This window comes from Sparus aurata, chromosome 14, assembly GCF_900880675.1.
Source record: "Sparus aurata chromosome 14, fSpaAur1.1, whole genome shotgun sequence".
NCBI lineage: Eukaryota > Metazoa > Chordata > Actinopteri > Spariformes > Sparidae > Sparus > Sparus aurata.
In genome coordinates this window covers 14,898,713-14,919,297 of record NC_044200.1, presented here as the reverse complement: position 1 = coordinate 14,919,297, position 20,585 = coordinate 14,898,713, and the positions used below count along the sequence as shown (strand labels likewise).

Here is a 20,585-nt window from a genome sequence, read left to right as displayed (position 1 = left end):
GATGTTATCTACACCTTTAATGGAAGGTCGAGCTTGTGCATGCTTTCAATTTAGCGGCGACAGTGAAGATTTCAGCTTTAAAAAGGGCACTAATACGTTGACTACATTTTTGTTTTTGGGTGAACTTACCCTTTAATGTAAAAACAGTCTTCTAGTGTCAAACTCAGCTCACACGGTCTGTCATTGAACACAGCGAAGCTCAAACATTCAGCTGTAGGAACATATTTGACCGGAGGGGGACTTTAGAGAGTTTTGGGTTCATGTTACACCAACTGAATGAAAGGATTTGTTTGTTTTAGTAAAAAGAAGCACAACTCAGGAAACAGATTTAAACCTTTTTCATCGTTCAGCTGACAGAGCACAGTGCAGCTGAACGAGCCTCTGTGATATTTCCAAAGATCAGACACTTAGCTCTGAATGTAATAGTAACACTCTAGAGGCAAAACTGTATCTAGTGGGTGAAAATATGACCAAACAATCACACGGCAAAGTGTAGGGTTACTTTTATTTACACATGAAAACACAAAAAGTACAGCTGCACAGTCAGAGTGACAGTAATCTTTTCTTTGTACACAGTTGGGAGACTAGACACAGAAAGCAACACAGGACCAGCCGGCAGGCCGACACCTTTTAGACAGCTCACAAAAAAACAGAACGTATTACTTTCCGAGGCATAAAGAGCGAAAGTCTAAAGTATTCCTCATTTAATGTTTTTAATAATCTTTGAACATAAACTTTTTCGGGGTGGACATCGGCTATGCTTTTATTTTTGCTGCCAGACTCACTACATTGACGAATTCATAGCAGTGCGGTAACTAATAACAACATAAATAATTCTCTATCATACACATCTCACATGAATTACATTAGACGGGGTAATTCATATCGGCTATGTGTCGCTCTATCACAGTCTGCTTCAGCATCGTTCCTCCATACTGAGTGTAACACGGCAACGCCGGGTGAGATTTTGGTTACAGCACAAGTACAGTGAAAACTTTTTTTTATAGCGCAGTTGACTCTTCCCTTTTTTATTTATCATATCAGCAGAGCAATCAAGTGACTTGATATATAAATCTGTACAAATAATACCCTTAGTGAGAACTCTATGGACAACCTATATACAGTACACACATGTAGAAAGAGAGAGAGAGAGGGTGAAAAATAGATGCATTCAGGTAAAAAGTGACTTCTAAGCCCACTGTGGTGTTAAAATACATCATGAAGACGACCTTAAACTGGACTGAAGAGAGGAGGACACACATATGAAGCCCAGTTTAGATTGAATATGTACAACGGATACACAAAAGCAGAAACACTGCTGTAAAAAAATAACACTTTTAAAAATAATTGTACAAGATGAAACGTTGTTCTGAAAGCATACAGAGAGAACTTGTTATGGACATTTAATTTCAGTATTCTTCTCCGAAAAAACAATAAGCTATCTGTGGGTGTATCGAATCATGTATTTTTAGCCCAGTCAGCTCTGATTGGTCTCACAGGACTGAGCAGGCACCGCCCACCGTGTTTCCAACATGAGCTCTGCGGGGGTTTTTGCAACCGTGTCTATGCTGGGGGGCATGGCCTGTATAGTTGTGACATCAGAACATTACGGAAGTCGTGGCCGCTTTGCATTGCTCCACGGATTCAACATTTACTTTCCTTTTCTTTGCTTTATAATAAAATAAATCTGGAAATCTACGATATGGGAGCTTTGAAACAAAATGGCGTGTACAAATTGAACCATTTCTTTTAGTACTTCCTGGTTCGTAGATCCTTAAGGCAACCTCTCAAAACCACTTTAGCAATATTTTCTGTGATATTAGTATTACTAGGGCAAGGGAGATAATGGTTAGTACCTCTAATTAGCTGTACATAAACACAAGTTATTAATGGCTAAATAGTAGGGAGACAGAAATGGAGCCTGCAGAACATTTAAATGTCACATTAAAGAAGACCCGGGTTAAACATTTTTGCAAGTAGCCCGTACAATTCTTTTTTTTTTTTTTCTCTTTAAACTGTGTGGTCTTCTGTATGATTCAGGCTGACAAAAGCAGACAATCCAAGATTAAGAATATAACATTTTTCAACTGCCAAAATAAAGTTGACAGGCAGTAGGTAATTCATCAATGACACCGTGACTTATCCTGCCGCGTTTAAAAGTTCAATATTGTCACAAACAGGGCTGAATGAAGGCGGGGGGGGGGGCTTCAGAATAAAAGACATCGGTTTCAAGCCATATAAAGTTTAGCTGCCTCATTTGTCTTGTCATCACCGAGTTGCCTTTGAAATTTCTCACTGGACACAAATAAAGAATAAAAAAATATTTTTCATTAACTTATTCACAACATATTTTTATTCACTTTATCCCTTTTGCTTTTTGTAAAAACATCAAAAGAAAGAAAAAACTTAAAAAAAAAAAAAACTCACCAGCTTAGTTCCATCTTGTCCTCTGGGTGTTGGAAATGAGGTGCACTTGAGTAAGATTTTTGAAAGTTTCCAGCACTTTTTGTAGCTTACTGTCTGTGTACCACAAAGCAATAAATCGGAGATATGCTCTTAGAAGTCAGAGTCGGCATCCATGAGCTCTGCTTCCATTAAGTTGGTCCTGGAGTGCACAGGTCCATAGTTAGCCCTTCGTGCTGCCGGTACCCGAGCCACGTGGGCCATCCTCTCTGACAGCCCCTCCGTCTCCCCGGGGTAGCGGGAAGAACCACGTGGCTGCCAGGTGGAGGCTGTGGGAGGGCAGCGTGGGCCGAGACCCAGATCCTCCGGGCGGTCGCTGTGGGTAAGATGGTCAGAGAGCAGGCTGCGGCCGTAGCTGTTCCAACTGCTCTGGTATTGTGGGTAGGGACATCTCTCCTCGCATGAGGGTTGGAAATCTGGGAAGGACCCTGGCAGGACATCCTCCTCCAGCTGCAGCTGTTGCCTCTGCTGTTCCCGCAGATTGGCGACCAGACTCGGGTGGCACGGCAGTTTGGGCAGGCGAGGCACTGAGCTGCGACCAAACTCGCGCTGGTGATACGCCTGGTGGTCCATAGCCTCCTCCACCGGACGCACCTCCTTCTTCCTCTTCTTCTTCTTCTTTTTCCTCTTTATCATCTCCGGTGAAATCTCCGCCTCGACCATCCACAGCCTGTTCCTCTCCTCTGGGGGCGGCACTGGGAAAAAAACGACAGCAACATATTTGGCGATTCTTCCAAGAGAGGAAAAAAAGAACAAAAAAGCCAACCTGCAGCAGAAGGTGTGAGTTCTCACCTGGTGTACCAGTAGGAGTAACAGAGATGTCCTGAGGCAGGATGGCCCCTCGCCTGGCCACCATCTTAGTCACATGCTGCGCCCAAGCTGACGACACGTCATTCGATGGCTCATTGAGGTCAAAATTGATGCCAGCTACGAAGACAAAACCCACAAAAACTCTCAATTTAGGGACAACTAAGGACAACTTTAAATCCAACATACTGTTAGCGGCTCCCCCGCGGTGCCTCTGCAGCTCTGAACTGCTCCAAGCTAAACAAGCACCGCAGCCACAGCGGCCTCACAGCTTACACGAGCAGAGGAATGTGTCATTCAGTTCTTAGCTATAGACATAACAGTTGTGTAGCCTCTGCGCCACAAAAAAGCAAACGGAACATTTTTTTCAAGCTGAATCTGGAGGAGAAATAACACGCGGCGGTTCACAAGAAGAGTATAGCATTATATCAGCACACATGGCGCCATCTTTGACGTGAAGCTCAGAGAGTCGGTGACCACAAAGTACAAAAAAAAACTGAGTACATCACCGACCTATAGCGGCATCCATCCATGCACAGTTTCAGATTTTATGTGCCCACGTTCAGATGCCTACCCAACACTACTGTTTAAGAAACCAAATTGCAAAACTGAACCTTATCATCCGTCCAGAAGCCTCAAAGATTAGTATTAGTAAGTTTATGTATTTTTGGTGAAGCAACCTTTTACTGTGGGGGCAAACAGGGAGGATTCTATGAATAATATGCATGCATTAGACCGACTAACACGAGGATGACCTTTACTTTCAACAACAGAAATGAGACACCTTGCATTTTCACTTATGTGCCACAAGGTGGAGGCACGCAAACATCTCCACACATGGCCTCCAAAGTTTCATTCCTCACTCCAAATAGCCAAACACCTGAGCAAACGCTTTCGCCAGAATGATCTGAATTCATTTAAAAGGTATACTATGGAGGATTTGTCCGTTGTCGTTTGCAAACACACAGTTTTAAGGTGCTGTAATCCATTCTTACAGCTGATTGTTTAGTCGTCCAATACCAAATTCTTCTGGTTGACTAGCCACTAACCCAATCTGATGACCTGTAATAGATTTAACAAAACAACTATCTTTGTAACTAAGTAAGAAAGTTAAGTACTTTTAAATAAGAAAATACAGGAAAAGAATAGTTTCACTGCAGTTACAGACACCGCCACACACTAGTGGGTCCTCAGTGATGATTGATTTTGACTGGATCCATGTGTTGTGTTTAGTGAAAATACTGCATAGTTCATAGCATTCACTGACGTACTCACCCACTGGTCCATCATGGGACACGGTGTGCATGCTGAAGGACATTTCCTTCTCCGGGTCCTTGTGAAGCTCCTTCCTCATCGCGAACGCCTTGGCGATCATCTTGCTCTTCTTGATCCTCTTGGGCTCGTCGTCACTGCGGCCGATGATCCTGACACAGGAACAAAAGGCACGTTAAGAAAGAGAGACCACAGGCAGAAAGAATACCTGATAGCATGAAAGGCTGTAATATGAGAACATGAATCAGGCGGTTAGAAAGATGGACAGGCATGTGACCTTGCGCAAGATGCAGATCTCGTACGCATTCGTCATTTCACTCTGGATGAGACGTAAGCCCGAACTGAAAACAGTCATTCCTGGAATTGCTGTTTTTTTTTTGTTTCAAGGCAGGAAGGAAACTAATTCCAGCAAGTGAAAATCCAAGTCACAGTAAGCCCCCGTGAGAGCTGTTACAAAACCAGGGATTAACACAGCGAACCTAAATGCACACACTGGAGACGCACAGCAAGAATTTGAGGGAATCTATGCCCCCGTACTTTGAAATCTGGGAAAAGGAAAATCCACATTTTCAAAGTAAGATTCAAGCAGTTTTCAAGCACTTCCAAGGGAGACAAACTACAGATTTCCAAACTCTTGAGGCCTTCTATCATCACATCTAAAAAAAAAACTACTTACTAGCTGTTCATTTAACTTTGACTGTATGTTCTGATCACAATTGTAAAATTCTAATTCAAACACAACTGCTCGTTTTATTTGAAATATCAAAAGATTCTTGCTTCACACGAGTGACAGTGCAGATGAGGCACCAGATGATGAAGCATTTTTCCAGGACTACACTTGTAATTCAAGCATATCCCTAACCTTAAAAACTTGACGGTTACTCAAGACTCTGTAAGAACCCTGCTCTGTTTGGTTTGTGTGCGAAGAAATTAGACATCCAATGTGACCACAAACATAACAACTGACAGAAAACACAAACTCCGGGATCGTATGTTTTAAGAGGTACGACCGTGACCACAGAGGACTGTCTGTTGTTTGCTTACTTGCACCAGGTCCGTTTCCAGATGAGGATGGTGGCCTTGGTCCAGACCCAAGTGCTCATGGCGATTCCCGTCCCAAACATGGAGAACAGGTTGATCTTCTCCACCATCAGGCTGGGCCGGTTCTTGATGGTGCACTCTGGGATCGGCTTGTTGGTCTGGGAGGCGATCGTCACGTTGGCTTCGCACCTGTTGAGAACACGATGAGATGATTCATCTCCAGGCCGCATGCGCCTCGGAATACTTTTCTAGCGACTAAGGTACATGCAAAAGCGGAATCCTGTAAATAAGAGTCTTTTTTACATGTCGGGGCAGGAGAGAGCGGTTTACATATTTGAGGCTAAATTAATTCCAATCCAGCCAGTGTCAACAGTGTGAGGGAATAGCGCTGCATTCACCGCTGCGAGCTGAGCGGTTGAGCAGCGGTTTGGAGTCTCAACAGCATCAGTTTGTGGATTTCTGTGTGGAAGATTTAGCTTCAAGCAGCCCCGACGCAGGCAGGTGTAAAACCTCCGCCGCAGAGTGCGCGATCAACAAAAGAGCAGCAGACTCTGACACCTGAGGAGGACAGACGCTAAGAACTCACAGAACATATTCTCTGAAGCTCCTCTCCCACTCAGCCTGGTTGAAGAAGTCGTAGAAGTGGCAGCCGAAGGTGATGAACACGAAGCCGAAAGCGAGGAATCCGAATATGCCTGACGAGGGGAAAGAGAGAGACAAATGATCACTCATGTCCCTGACAACCTCTGGAGTCTCATTTGGCCACTTATTAGCATGTTGATACATGTTAAAGAGGGAACCGGAAGTGACAAATAAGCTAACTTGTGTCTATGTTTTAAGTATTCAGCTCTCTGTTACCATCCTTGCAAATGTAACAGCCAGGATTAAGCATTTACCAAAAGCTTACAGACCTTTATATGAAGCCTGTGTGCCCAAATAAACAGGCTGCCACATCTCTAAGCATTCAATTTCTTCACTTTAACCCCGACCCAGATCACAGCTCTGATCACAAACAGGAGGGCTTTCACCCGCGTGCTGTTTCTCACGTCTACAACGCGCTGCGAAGTGGCAACGAGACGGGAGAACGTACCAAGTCTCAGCATCGTCTCGTTGATTTTGCTGGCTGCTTTCTCGCTCAGGAGTCCCGGGTGGTTACTCTTGATCGAAAACAGAGTCATGACGCCTGAGGAAGAGAAATGTGAAGCACTGGTCACAAAGCCTGAAAGATTTGGATAGAAGAGAAAGAACTGTTTTTTTAAGTCACTCACCCCGAATCAGGAAGTAGCCACCGACGACAAGCACCACTCCGATGGGGGCGAGCACGAACCCAGCCCGGTACTTGTAGTTTTTGTAGCCCACAAAACAGATCCCGCTCACCGAGTCTCCGTCCACCTGTGGACCACCACGATGAATAAGTGACAAAATAAAAAAAAAAGGACTCATCTTTTCCCACGACTCGAAAACAAGTGTTGTGAGGGTTTACCTCTGCGATAGCCAGGATGGCCACGGTGAGGATGAAGGGGATGGACCAGGTGACCATGTGGAAGTAGGAGGTTCTGCCTGACAGCGGCTGGTGGGTGGTGCCCAGAGCTTTAAAGGACGTGTGCCAGGCGTAGGTCAGCATGACGAACCAGATCACGCCCGACATCAGGGAGTAGTACACGATGATGAAGATGGTGACACACGAGAGCGTCTCTGAAGACCTGTGAAGAACAGACGACATAAAGTGAATTATTATTATTTTTCTTGATTACATCCTAATCTAATCTCATGGCTGATTGGTCGCAGACGTACGAGGGCTCCCCGAGTCGCATGGTGTTGTCGCTCTTGCACACGATCTCGTCGCGGGCCCCGTCCAGGAACTGGGCCAGCCAGCCGATGCTGCCCACAAAGAAGCAGGCGTTGATGTAGAAGAGAATGACGGCTGGGTAGCGGTTGGAGTTCTTCCAGTCGGCAAGAAACGTGGCCTGAATCGGAGGGACATTTTCAAAGTCAGAGGACGGTTGGAAAGAGATACACAGAATAGGGATAGAAGATCACAGTCGCGTCTCACCAGGGTGAAGAAGGTGCAGAGGAGGGTGATGGTGCCGAAGTAAGCGATGTAGGCGTGCATGTCGTCGTGCTCCTCCTCGGTGAACAGAGGGTTGTCGCACTGGATCCCGCAGCCCTCCACGTCCTTGTACCAACTTGACTGGATGTCCGTCTTCACCAGGGGAGCTTCACACTGGCCCGATGTGTTGAACTTGAGCTTCTGCACCTCATTCTGCACACGGAGGAGACGGCGAGGGCAAAGGTGAGCTTCTAATTCAACATTACTATGATATCAGTGGAGAAAAAGTTTCTGGAAGTCTTTTAAAAACATCAAGGCGGCTGCTCTCAAGCTGGCCCTGACCTCTGACCTGAAGTGAAAATGACAGCGTGTAACACTGAAGCTTACCGAACAGCCAACAGGGAACTGGTCACATTTGAGGAAGTTGGGCCAGCCTCTCTCCTGGTCCACGATGCTACACGGCCGACGCGTCGCCAAACACAGGCTCTGGCTGGGCAGCTCCACTTTACCGTTCTCACATTTGGGCATGTAGACGGCACAGAGCAGCGGCTGGATGACCGACCAACAGCGAGGAGCGTTCCTCAAACCTAGGAGAGAAAAACAATCTTAGAGCGGGCTGAAACTTTGACATTACACATGAGAAATGTACAGCAAGACATGCTAATTGCTGTTTTAATGGATTTACTATTAATTATCCAAAGCTGGAAGGTGGAGCAAGGGACAGGATTGATCATAGATCAGTTGCTTTGACAAACTATTTAGAGCTGCAAAATGTATTTTTATTATCAACTGATAGGTCAATAAAAAGGGAATTATTTGGCAACCATTTGAACTGATTAATTGTTTCAGTCATTTTACAAGCGAAAACATCAAAATTGTGCTGGTTTCAGCATCTTATATGTCAGGATGTCCTGCTTTTCTTTGTCATTTATGACAGTAAATGAAGAGTCTTTGGGTTTTGACTGTTGGTTAAACAAAAGAAGCAACTTGAAGATGTCATTTTGGGCTCTTGGAATTTGTTACAAGCATTTTTCACAAGTTTTACCCCCGCTGAGGATGTTGTGTTTTTGCCTGTGATTGTAGGTTTGTTGGTTGGTTTGTCAGCAGGATTACACAAAAACTACATAACATATCCCCACAAAAACTGGAGATCGAGAGTGGCTCCCTGCCACATATCCAGGAATTGTATTTATCTTTCTTGAATACTGCGACATAGTGCTTTTTTTCTCTCGCTGTTTCTGTTAATTTCTCAGGGAATAATGTATGGATTTTGATGAAAACAATCAAGTACATATATTAAGGTGGCTGGTATCTACGAATGAGTACAGATTTGATCCAGATAAAAATCTGGTTCTAACAGACCTGAATATGCTTAATTTGATATCGGATTAGAGTAGAATTGGCAGATTAATTGATAATGAAAATAATCAGTCACTTTTCAGCCACTGAAAGGAAACTTGATCAACAACTAGTAATAAAAATGTTATTGCTATCACATTTTATGGACAAAGTGATTAATCCAAAAATGATCCAGCAGGTTAATTGATGTCGAAAATAAGGGCAGTTTCCGGCATATTTTGAATGCCATTTTTTATTTTGAGTGTGTTCCTGATAAAGCGCGTTCTTGTGAAATCTCATGAAATATGAAAAAGCACCTGTAAGGAGTCCAGCTGTGATACACCGGGACACTTTGTATCAGTAGAGAGCAACAACAACATAGGACACAATTTGGCTGACACGGTCAAAAGCATATTTAAACCTAAACAAAACAAAAATAATCATAATTCTCAGGAGCACAGGAGCCACAATTTACCATACCCAAGATACAAATAGGACTCATTTGGGGTTATTTAGGAGCACTTGACACCTGTGAGGGACTGTCTGGGGTCTGGCAGCTCATTAGTGTTTGCTTATGAATGTGAAAGTCCTCAAACAGATCATCTAGAAACCTTTCATCAGCCAGACTCCACTATTGTTTCCTCTCTCACACCTGTGAGTGACTCCCATTGTTGCCTTTAATGGCTTTTAACCCTTCATTTCCTGTTGAGGGGGGGGGGGGGGGGGGGGGGGGGGGGTCTCTGCCTCCCTTTGACACACCAATTAACATTATTATCACCTGGTAAACAACGCTGAATATTTCTGTGTAATGATTAGAACAAGAATTTTTTTTAATCAATCAAATTGGCCCCACTTTATTACGTGTTAATGCGTGTATTTATTGTTTAATTCCTACAAAATAAAAGCACGAAAGCCAAAATATAACAAGCTTGTTACAAAATCCACATAATGGAGTCAATATAGATGTTAAGTGAAATTCTACTTCTTAATTATCACTTTTGAATATTGTAAGCCATCTTTATATTCATAATAACCACATGATAACCATTTTGGGGCACCTAGACTCCAACAAATGGGATTTATTATACATTTACTGTCAACCACTGTTTGCTTATTTACCTACAAGATGATCATCATTCTATAGGCTCCAAAATGAGACATTAAAACTCACCAGACCACATGGTCAGCTTCTCATAAGCCTCCTCTTGGGTGCTGGAGTCCTCCGCCAGGACCAGAGAAGTGTGCGTGTAAGGCAAAGGCGATCCCAGGCATGTGTTGTACTTCAGGGCCTCGCAAGTTGTGGTTTTCTTGCATTTGTCCTCAAATATCGTGCCGTTCGGGGACAACACGGCCCCGGAGCCCGAGAGCCAGGCAGCCCAGACGCAAAGCATCCCGTAAAATCCAACAATGGGGCTCCGAGCCTGGGAAGACATCTTGTTGGGGGGGAGAGAGGAGATTCAAACCGTGCGCTAAAAAACAAAACAAAACAAAGTGAGATTCCTCCTGAATCCTCGGCGCTTTTTCATTCACTTCCCCCTGAATCCGCACACGAAGTCCTCAGAATAAGTTTCCCAACGCGCCATGTCGAGGAGGAAAATCTGCGGAGCGCGTCAAACTTTTCTCGCAGTCCTCCCAAACTTTTTTTATCCTGCACTTCTCGTCCGATCCTCGCTGCTGGATCCTCCGGAATTCCTTCATTCTCCAAAAACCCGGCAGCTCCAAGAAAGTAAAAAAAAACCCAAAACAAAACAAAAAACACACACCGCCTTCAGCTCTGGAGAAAACGCATCATCTACTTATGAAACAAACAACAAACGCTAGAATAGATTTCATTTGGAGCATTTTTTTTTTTAGGGCTGGGTATGAAAAACGCCGTGGAAGTAGTAGATTTCGCCCTCCCCCCACTTCCAAAAAAAAAAAAAAAAAAAAACTTGCCATGAAAAAGTCTGGATCTCTGTAATAGGATCTCCAGCTCTGACGCACCACCCCCTTTTCCACAGCCCCCCCTTTATTTACATGCAGGCAGAAAAAATAAGATGATCAGTTATCCCAAATCTCTCTGCGCGTCCCGAGGAGGGTGTTTTTTTCTCCCTGGTGAAGCTGAAGTCTGATCACAGCTCAGTGCTGTGTTCATGAGCTGCTGGTTGTGTGAGTGTGTGTGTGTGTGTTTTGTCTCTGGTATGCACATGGTGGGGGAGAGCCAGAGCAACAAAACCTCCCCTCCCATCCCCCCTTCTGCAAGTGGAAGAATGTGCCTTATGGCAGGCCTTCTCCAAAAAAAGCTCTCATCTCAAGGACCCCAAAAACAACACGGAGCCTCCACCTGACAAGAGGGTGTGGGTAGTGTGTGTGTGTGTGTGTGTGTAGTGTTTGGTGATCAGACACCTGTGTGATCGTGTGAACGTGTCTCACAGCTTTTATTTACGAATCCCCTGAAAGACCTCAAGGCCTTTCACTCATTATTGATCGACTAAAGCGATGTGCATGTGCTTTAATACAGCCGGCATCAACAGACATGTATTTAAAATGTAAGTGGACTTTCAGTGAGGTGGTGCTGATGCTGCTTTATGAGCTTCTCACCATCACATTGAATAGTGTGAGGACTTAAATGCAACAGCTGCACAAGAAACGAGTAGACGGATAGAAAAGTACAGGAGTGTGACTTAAATAAATAGAAATAAATGAAGAGATGACATTAAAGAGCAATGTGCATTGAATAAATACAATAGCATGTATATGTGTGTTACATAATAGGCACAGTGATGGAGGAAAGCATTAGACCTAGACTGAGTTAACCATACTTCAAAATATCGATCAGGTCACAGGTCAAATTACATGAATAAAATCCATCTCCTGTGATTAATCTCTCGTCCCACAAACTACTGAGTGCACCTTCAAGTAAAAGGATGTCGATATAGTCAAGAAAATGTAGTTTAATGATTAAAAGTAAACGTTTTCAATACGATGAAACGTCCCCCGTCACTGTCACTCTACTACATATATTATATCATTAGATTATTATTGCTCATGCATCAGTGTAACGCCGGATTTTACTGTTGTAGTTGTTTGAGGAACTGTTTTGTGTAAGAATGTAACTACTTGTTATTTTCATTATGGTTTAATCCGATGATTATGCTCTTGATTGATTGTTGGGTTTGTAAAAAACATAAAGAAAAAGTGACACCTTCACTGTGTTTGTTTTGTTTAACCGAAAGTCCAAAACCTCAAATTACTACTACTACTACAAAAAAAATACACTAAACATTTTTAATAATTAAAAGGAAAAGCAGCTAAATGTGCCTCTGTGAATGAATTAGATGAGTATCAAAATAGTTGATCAGTTGATCTTCAGTCAGTCAACTTAATGATCAATCAACAAACCATGCAAGCTTGCAACAAGCTGTTGGATAGTTTAATATATAACAAAACATCATGTTTGATATACTCCTCAGAAATCTTAATTGAAGTAACTAGTGGGTAAAAAGAAAATGACCTCTAATTTGTATTTAAATACAGTGCTTGACTAAATGTATTGGGTTATATTCCACCTTTCTTATAAGTACTAATAGATACAACACATATGTACACAACGTTATATAAATAGGTTATGTGGGCAGTGACAATAAGACAGTAATGAGACAATAATGATGAGATATCATTAAACAACACCATGTTATAAACAGACAACTTACAGATACTGAACATGTGGGCTCATCTGCTGACAAATCTAGCTCAATGAACATCTGACTGTGAAGGATCACATCAGACATCAGACATGATTTGTTCACATTTGTAATTTGTTTCCTGTATATAAGTGCCTGTTTGGGTTGAAAGTACAGCAGTAAGAGGGCAGTTCTGAGGAAATACAGTTGGTTGTTGAGTTCCCAGGGTTGGTGTACAAACGACTGAGTCCATATCTGGCGACAGGGGAATGAGGCTCGACAAGCAGCCATCTTTTCTTCGGAATCACTTGAGATCATGACGGTCAGAACTGTGCAAGCGTTGCAAGAAGTTTTGTGTAGCTGTTGTATGGCAGCAGTGTGTCAGTGTGTGGGAGCGAGGCAGCGGAGGGACGCAGTTAATAACTCAAAACTGCATTAAATCCTCCGGAAGTTCCATAATGGACTGGACTTCCTCTCGTGGTTGCAGGAAACTAAAAGAAAAAAAACAAAAAAACAACTGCTACACAACACACAAGTAACACATATTGCTTTGAGCCGTTTTATTTGAGTTTATCTGAATGTCCCCTGTCGCTTAAGAGAAATTTCAAACTGGTTAAATCCTCGAGCGCGGTGCCGTTGTTACCGCATTAATTGGACGGTGCACTTGTGGTATTTGCACGGCTGCAGATGCTTTGTTTCTCCCCTGGTGTCCTGAGAGTAAATCTGGGTTAGCTCTGCTCCCTCCCTCCCCTCTCCCTCCCTCCCTCCCCTCTCTCTGTCTGGGCCTCCTTGAAATCCACAGCAACATGGCCGCCTGAGTGAGTCAGAGGCAGAAAAAAAAAAAAAAAAAAACCCAGGAGGGACCACACACAGTGTCCCGGAGCCCAGGCCAACACACACTCACTCACTCTCACTCACACACACACACACACACACACACACTCATACCAAAACACAGCCACCATCACGGGAGCCGTACGCTGCTGTTACAACTGTCGCTTTCTCATTACACTCGGCTGCTTTTTTTTTTTTTTTTTTTTACTTAATTACAACATGTCACACCTCTGCCATCCGTCCCAGATGTTTTTCTCACTCCCTCAGTGGCCGTCAGATTGATCGGTGACATTTTTGCCGAGGGGGAAAATCCCAGCGAGGGGAGTAACTGCAGCTTTAAACTAACATCCAAATGTCATGTTTAGATTGTGGACTTGCGTCAAAAGGCTGTTAAACATGCAGGACTGTTTTCGGGCTCCTGAAGATTACAGGCGTCGGGTTTCAGGCTGGGAATGTTCTCAGAAAGAACTCAGGGGTTTTTTGCGCTCGAGCCGGATCGTGCCTCTCTTGACAGAAGGTGGAGAATGAAATGGCAGCTTTGCTCAGATTGATTTGCCCCAGAGTCACTCCCATGCAAAGAAATTCCAAACAGACACTCGCTGACATGACTTTCAGACACACAAAGCCTCAGACAAAAGCAGTTAATTACAGCTACACTCTCCTTGCGCTGTCAGAGCAGGTCAGGTTTAAGTTGTTACCATATCAAGACAACGGACAGCGTTTCAGTCCTTTGTAAATCAGACTTTTTTTTTCCACAGTCGCAGAACCTCAACCGCCGCCTGGTCACAAAACACAAACTTGGCCCTTCGACACGACAACACTGCAGCACCTCAGGCATTCACACAACTGCTTTCTTTAGTGGCAAACTGGGAATTTCCCTCTCTCCTTTTTTTTATTTGGGTTGCAAATAACTACAAAAAAAGAATGACAAAGAGAGCGGTGAGGACTGGATTCGAATGATGCGCACAGGATTGGGAACCCGTCAGCCACAACACATGCGAGAAAGGAATACACGGCCTTTGTGGCTTGGCATACATTAACATGAAACACATGCACCGCGCGGCCATGTTGGCAGCTAAAACCGAGAGGAGGAAATGACATCATGTACAGTGTGAGGTCTCGGCAGGACAACCAGGCTGCCCAGCATGGCCGTGTTACCATGGAGACCGCGGGTGCAAACATTACCTTTACAGTTGATTGTCAAGTGAAAACTCCTGCAACCATCATGTAAACAAGATTTATTACGCTCTCACTCTGTTTCTCTTTTGTAACAGGGTCCAGTGGTAAATCATTTTTTTCAAAACTACATCCCATCATGCTTTATCTTTAGGAATGTATCGAGCAGGCTGACCTTTCTGTATGACAAGTTAACTACAGAGTGAAAACAGGCGTATTTTAAGGGTACGCATGTCAGTTGTGATAAATGTCAGGTGCATCTCGCAGGCGATGGCGGCCATGAGCAGCATCCCTGAGTATGCATTAAGACTTTCTTTCTGACATTCTCTTTGACTCTGACGTTTTAAAACATCTACAAAATGCTAAAAAAAAAATGAAATTCAGTCAGTTAATTAATATTTACAGTAACGTGGATCCTGCTGGAACAAAAAAAATACATTGATATGTATTAACACTCCTATTTGGCATCTTTGACATAAAAGAAATGATTTTTAAAAAAGGCTGATGTAAAGGTCAGTGATCCCCTCAATGTAAGCCCGAGCACCCAGCACGCCTCTGTTTAGTTTGGTAAATTCAAGCATGGTCTTCGTCCAGTAGGTGGCGACAGAGTCCCGTTCCTCGATCAGTTTCCTCCCTGTGTCCTGACTCCCCTCTCAAAGAACATCAGTGGTTTCACTTAACACTCGCGTTGTGTTTCTAAGTCGAGAGCAACGAAGAAGAAGCCTCAATCCAGGCAGAGATGAAAGATGTTTGTATGTGTGATACAGAGTGCTGGCAAAGACGCCTGCCGGTGGCACCAAGTTTCTGGTGCCGTTCAGGAGAATCTGGTGTGATCTGGCCCGGGTCATCTCCAGGGGTCGGAGCGGTGCTTGAGGTTGTAGTTCTGGAGCTCGATCTGGTCTTTGATCTGGTTGATCAGAATCTGAGACAGGAGGATGCCAACCAGCTGCAGGAGACAAAACAGATGGCTCAGCAGCTGGGCATGTCAAGTCTCTGCTCCAGAGGGGGAGACACTGCAGGGGGAAACATTTTGTAATGCCTCATTTTCATATCCCACCTGTGGTATGGCCAGTCCCAGGGCGATGCCTCCCAGCAGGAACAGGTTACTGTGGATCCAGTCCACCAGTTTGTCTATGCAGCCGTTGGTGTGGATGAACTCTACAGCCTTAGTGTACTCCAACTCCTGCATACCTTGTCCACACATGGTGTTGATAACCACCTGCAAATTTAGAGTCAAAAGACAACTCAGTAAACAGATGTAGGTAAAAAATCACGTATTAAACGACACTAAAGATATTAGCAGAGTCCTGTGATGAAGGAGACCTTGTTTGGGGGCATGATGCAACAGGAGAAGGGGACGGAGCAGCGCTCTCTGCTGGGGTTGCTCTGCTTGCAGTCGAAGTACATGTTCTGGGACCAGTCGGTGAACGTGACACCACCACAGCAGCCAAACTGTTTTGGCAAAGATGGAAGTCAATTCAAGACATGTCAGGTGTCTGTGTGAGGCCACTATTATCCCTGATGATAAAGACAGTATAGTACGTATGAAGTCTGTGTTTTGGATTTAGTCCTCACCTCTTTCTGACCAAAGTCAATGAGGTTTTGCAGATCGATGTCTTCCCTGTAGTGGACGATGGCTTTATTGATCATCTCTGTCACTTTGTTACGAGCCTTGAGTATGAAAAAGATTAATTTAACGAGATTATCATGAATGCACTCGTTAGATTGTATCATAGACTCGTTAGGTATCATACGTCTGGAGCTAGGAGTATGTTCATGACAAATGTAACCATCCCAATAGACTGTGCTCTTTCTAATCGCCGTCAAGCATCAGAAATCAGGCTTCCTCTCAACGTCGGACAAACAAAATCCCATTTATAACAGCCATGCATGAGCAAATTAAAATGATGCAGCAGTTACAGACAAAGACGAGGAGAGGGCAGTGTTTCCCCCCGTCCTTACAACCACAAAATAAAAAAAAAATAAAGCTCAGTTTGCCCCAAGGTGCATCAGTTTTATTATGCAGTTATTCCCTCATACAGATAACTAGATTTAATATATTCTAAGAATATATATTAAAACTAAGACACCAGTTTCCAAGTTCAACAGAAGTTCAGAGCGCATAAAACGCTTTCTTTTTTCCAAATACATTTATGCTCATATTATTCTAATTGATCCTCATATTGATTTTCCATACCTTATCAGCGAAGACGAAGCCCAGCACTCCAGCCACCAGCTGGAGAATGAAGATCACCGTCAGACAGACACAGAACTGCGAGGATGAAGAAGTGGAGATGAATACAACACTATAATAATAACTTCTATAATTAGAGAAAATAAGCAGAAACATGCAAGAAAGCCAAGAGCAACAGAAAGACGCTGTAAAAAGCTTGTCAATTAAAGACAGAGTTTCTTGTTTTCATCAGACTGCTTAAGATTCTTCTTCTACAGGCATTAAGGCTGATTTTATTGGTTTCAGAATAATATGCTATTAACATTCATACTGTGACAAAAAAAATTAATACATTAAAGCTGGTTGGAAACACTCCTGACTTACTGTCTGCAGAAGGCAGATGTTTTCTCTCAGGGAGCCCACGCAGCCACAGAAGGTGATGATGAACATGAGGATCCCCACGACCATCAGCATTACAGCAGGGTCCACTGACAGACACGCCAGAGCTGCCTCTGACAGGAGGGAAGGAAAGAGGAGTTCAAAGACTGATGTGAGCAGAGGAACCGCTCCACCAGACAGAATTGTTCCTCGCTAAAAGAAATAGGAAACATTATGGAAGTGTGTTGTCTGATGCTGGTATCAGAGTTTTTCCCCACTGTGGTCACAGCAGCGCCATAAAACATAAATCTGGAAAAGAGCAAGAAAATAAATGTGGAAATAAAAAGAACAATAAATAAGATAATAAATAAGACAAATGTAAAAATATATAATTAATGAATAAATAAAAACAATGTGAAATCATAAAAAGAAAAAAATCTGGTAAACAAGAAAGTAAATGTAGAAAAATAAAGAGAACTAAATGAAATAGATAAATTAAATAATAAATCTGTAAAACAAGAATATAAATGTGGAAAATTGACTACAAAATAAAAAAATAAGTAAATGAAAATGCAGAGTACAAATATAAATATAGAAAAGAAGAAGAAGTACATTGCATTTTTTGAAATATAAAGAGATATAAAAGAATACAATGTCATTAAAATGTGGAAATATAAAGAGTAGTAAAATAATAAATGTGTAGGTAAAACATTTAGAAATAGAAAGGGAAATAAATCAAAATGAATAATTGGAAGCTTGAATGAATACTGTAAAAATTATAAAAAGAAATGAATAAAACTAAAAATGGGTGACTAAACAAGAAAGGAAAATCTAAAGTACAATTAAAAAAATGCAAATATAACCTTTTACAGATTTTTTTAACGGCGCTCCTGTGACTCCATACAGTGGAAGCCCCCCCCCTTTCAAAAAAAGAAAGCAGCATCACTGTCCTGACACTGAATACTCCCTCTGTCTCACACTAAACATGAGGAGAGCCTGGCTGCTCTATCAGTGAAGGATCATTCACCTGCATGTTTCATCATGCGGGCGTACACACCGATCGACACCATCACCAGGGCGATTATCTGAGGAGGGCACAGAGAAAAAGAAGATTTCACAGAATGTCTCTGTAGTTCGACCTGTTCAAAATAGTATAACTGGGACATAATGAGGAGAAAAAACCACAGACCGCAATATTAGAAAAGAACTATTTGTATGTTCATACTTGTCCAGGGAGTGGCAACGCTTAATCAGGTATCTACTGTGTGAGTCACGGGCAAGACTTAACTGATAGTAGATTTTAGGTGAGTCAAAAGGAAATTCACCCGCTCTGTTTTCCATTTGACTAAAGCAACCTGGCAGAAACCTGTTCCATTCACTCAGTGCTTCTCTCTTCGCCTCAATAGAATAAAAGGGAGCCCTCAGGAACTCTCTTTCCACCATGAATGAAATGGATCCTGTTACCACAGACACTGCACCTTCCTGGGTCGGGAGGGCAAGGCTAGATCTGTCTGCACATTTCTGTTAAAGGTTTGCTTTCACTGTGAATAAACCAGACGTGACACCAGAAGCTAAAAGATTTTCTGTTGTTATTTGGAGACACGACTGATTCATGTTGTAAATCGCCACTGTGCCGACTCACCATACAGCTAATTCCTGGGATTCTGACTAAACATGGACTTTGCGTGACATTTCCTGAGATTACAGACAATCCAGTCCAGAGAAGAACAGCGCATCTGCGGTGATGACTGCCTTACACAGAGTCTTTTGTAGCCAGAGGCAACAGAAATGACGACACATTCCATGTTGAAGAGTTTCAAGTTTTTACATGGCCTTGCCCTGTTTGTACACGGCCGGAATCATGCTCGAGGACACACTTGCAGAAGATGTCGGTGAACATTTAGAGGGACTTAATACATGATTTCATGTCTATTCACACGTAAAGAAGCGAGGGATTCGTCTACGTTTAAACTCAACTCGTATTTATCCTCTTATTCTGCCATTTTTTTTTTAGCTGAATCAAGAAAAGTCTCCTTACACTCCGCTCACACTTTTAATCTGCTGCGACAGATCTGCTTTAAAATGCTCTAAATCTCCTTATGCTACAGCCCCAGAGCACCTGACGCTGCAACTCACTGATATGAACTTTGGTTTGTTTGCAACCCACCCGCTGTTGCTTTTAACCAGATCCTTTACTTTTAAAGCCAGAAAGTTGTGCAATCATTAACATCTCACTGCTGGAGACGGTCAGCCAGAGTACCTGCAGAGAAATTTGTGCAAAAATGTGCATCGTAATATGGATCACTGGAAGTTTGTGTTTCTTGGCAGCTGCTTATGTCATGAGAGGACCTTCTCCTGAAAGCAAACCACAGCAGCACACAGCTTGTTTACTCAGAGCAGGTATTTCAAGCGCTCACAACAACACCAAACAGGTTCTGAGCTGGGATTTAAGCGGGACTAAATCTGATAACACACTCCTTCAAAGTGAAAATAAAAGTTGTTCACTGTCGAAGTGGCCAGTGTTTGACACAGCGGACACCTGGTGTGTGACATGTGTCAGACATGTATGATAACTTCCTCTTTCCAATTTCCTGGAAACTGTTTCACTTCTTTTTTTGTGTCTATAAAAAGTGAATGAATAACCAGCTCAAACAAAGCAGAGGGCGCTCCAGTTGTCAACATCTACATGCCAGAAAGCACAGTGAGTGTCCATAGCTGAAACCTGAAACAACTCTTATTTTGTTAGTTATAAGGAGTTTAATTGAAGCTGCCAGAGATCAGATGGGATTGGCCGAGAAACACAGTGATTAACCAGCACACAAGGAAAAATCAAACAAAGGATTTAACAGCCTTAGAAAAAAAAAACACTCACCCAGAATATGAAATTAAATAAGAACAGTAGGTATTTGACCACTGGACTGACGTAGCTGAAGTCATCGTCGTTTCCTCTGCGTCTTCCTCCCATGGCGACAAGTATCCAAGCGTAAAATCCAACTTTGCGCACAAATTGCTTACTAATTGTGTTAATGAAAGAGACAAACACGAGTTTCAGTGAGCTGGAGACTCTACAGCATTACGAACAGACTTGAGCCGACACGTACAGTTACAGTGAGGAGTCACAAGCTGCTGCAGGCGAGCGCAGTGTGGGCAGCACCGACTGGGCGTGTGTGTTACACACTGGGTGTGTGTTACCATCCTGTGTCATGTCTTTAAAGGTGATCATCAACCTGGAGAGCTGGGTACTCTTTTGGTACTTTTGCTTTTATTTACTATGTTTTGATATTAAAGGGGCACTATGTAGTTTTGGAGCAGAAATTGAATATCAGATTGTTTTATCATTTACAATAGTAATAAGGTAATAATAAGAACTTGGAAAGATGTTGTTGTTTTT

At 42.9% G+C, this 20,585-nt stretch overlaps 2 protein-coding genes across 2 annotated transcripts; both read right to left on the bottom strand.

Moving 5' to 3' along the window:
• Positions 1 to 486: 486 nt before the first annotated feature.
• On the bottom strand, positions 487 to 11,130 carry smo (smoothened, frizzled class receptor). The gene is made up of 12 exons (XM_030440716.1): positions 10,143 to 11,130; positions 8,021 to 8,220; positions 7,637 to 7,846; positions 7,378 to 7,550; positions 7,067 to 7,286; positions 6,852 to 6,975; positions 6,674 to 6,766; positions 6,170 to 6,278; positions 5,587 to 5,772; positions 4,546 to 4,694; positions 3,256 to 3,390; positions 487 to 3,158 (listed from the first exon to the last, which is right to left on the bottom strand). The coding sequence occupies exons 1-12, from the start codon at positions 10,402 to 10,404 to the stop codon at positions 2,557 to 2,559; spliced, it is 2,463 nt and encodes an 820-aa protein (XP_030296576.1). The 5' UTR covers positions 10,405 to 11,130; the 3' UTR covers positions 487 to 2,556.
• A 2,523-nt stretch (positions 11,131 to 13,653) lies between these two features.
• On the bottom strand, positions 13,654 to 20,335 carry tspan33a (tetraspanin 33a). Its single transcript, XM_030439312.1, has 8 exons — positions 20,067 to 20,335; positions 18,222 to 18,279; positions 17,201 to 17,328; positions 16,841 to 16,915; positions 16,219 to 16,314; positions 15,967 to 16,095; positions 15,701 to 15,862; positions 13,654 to 15,589 (listed from the first exon to the last, which is right to left on the bottom strand). Exons 1-8 carry the CDS (start codon positions 20,157 to 20,159, stop codon positions 15,488 to 15,490), a joined length of 843 nt encoding a protein of 280 aa, XP_030295172.1. The 5' UTR covers positions 20,160 to 20,335; the 3' UTR covers positions 13,654 to 15,487.
• Between the last annotated feature and the right edge of the window lie 250 nt (positions 20,336 to 20,585).

Excerpts from the sequence above, each read along its gene's own strand:
- tspan33a (XM_030439312.1), bottom strand. The coding sequence starts at position 20,159 with ATGGGAGGAAGACGCAGAGGAAACGACGATGACTTCAGCTACGTCAGT. Across the intron at positions 16,916-17,200 it reads ACATCTGCCTTCTGCAGACA|TTCTGTGTCTGTCTGACGGT; the intron begins GTAAGTCAGGAG and ends TCATCCTCGCAG. Across the intron at positions 16,315-16,840 it reads GCTTCGTCTTCGCTGATAAG|GCTCGTAACAAAGTGACAGA; the intron begins GTATGGAAAATC and ends TTCATACTCAAG.
- smo (XM_030440716.1), bottom strand. The coding sequence starts at position 10,404 with ATGTCTTCCCAGGCTCGGAGCCCCATTGTTGGATTTTACGGGATGCTT. Across the intron at positions 7,847-8,020 it reads AGTTCCCTGTTGGCTGTTCG|AATGAGGTGCAGAAGCTCAA; the intron begins GTAAGCTTCAGT and ends CTCCGTGTGCAG. Across the intron at positions 5,773-6,169 it reads AGCTTCAGAGAATATGTTCT|GTGCGAAGCCAACGTGACGA; the intron begins GTGAGTTCTTAG and ends TGTTCTCAACAG.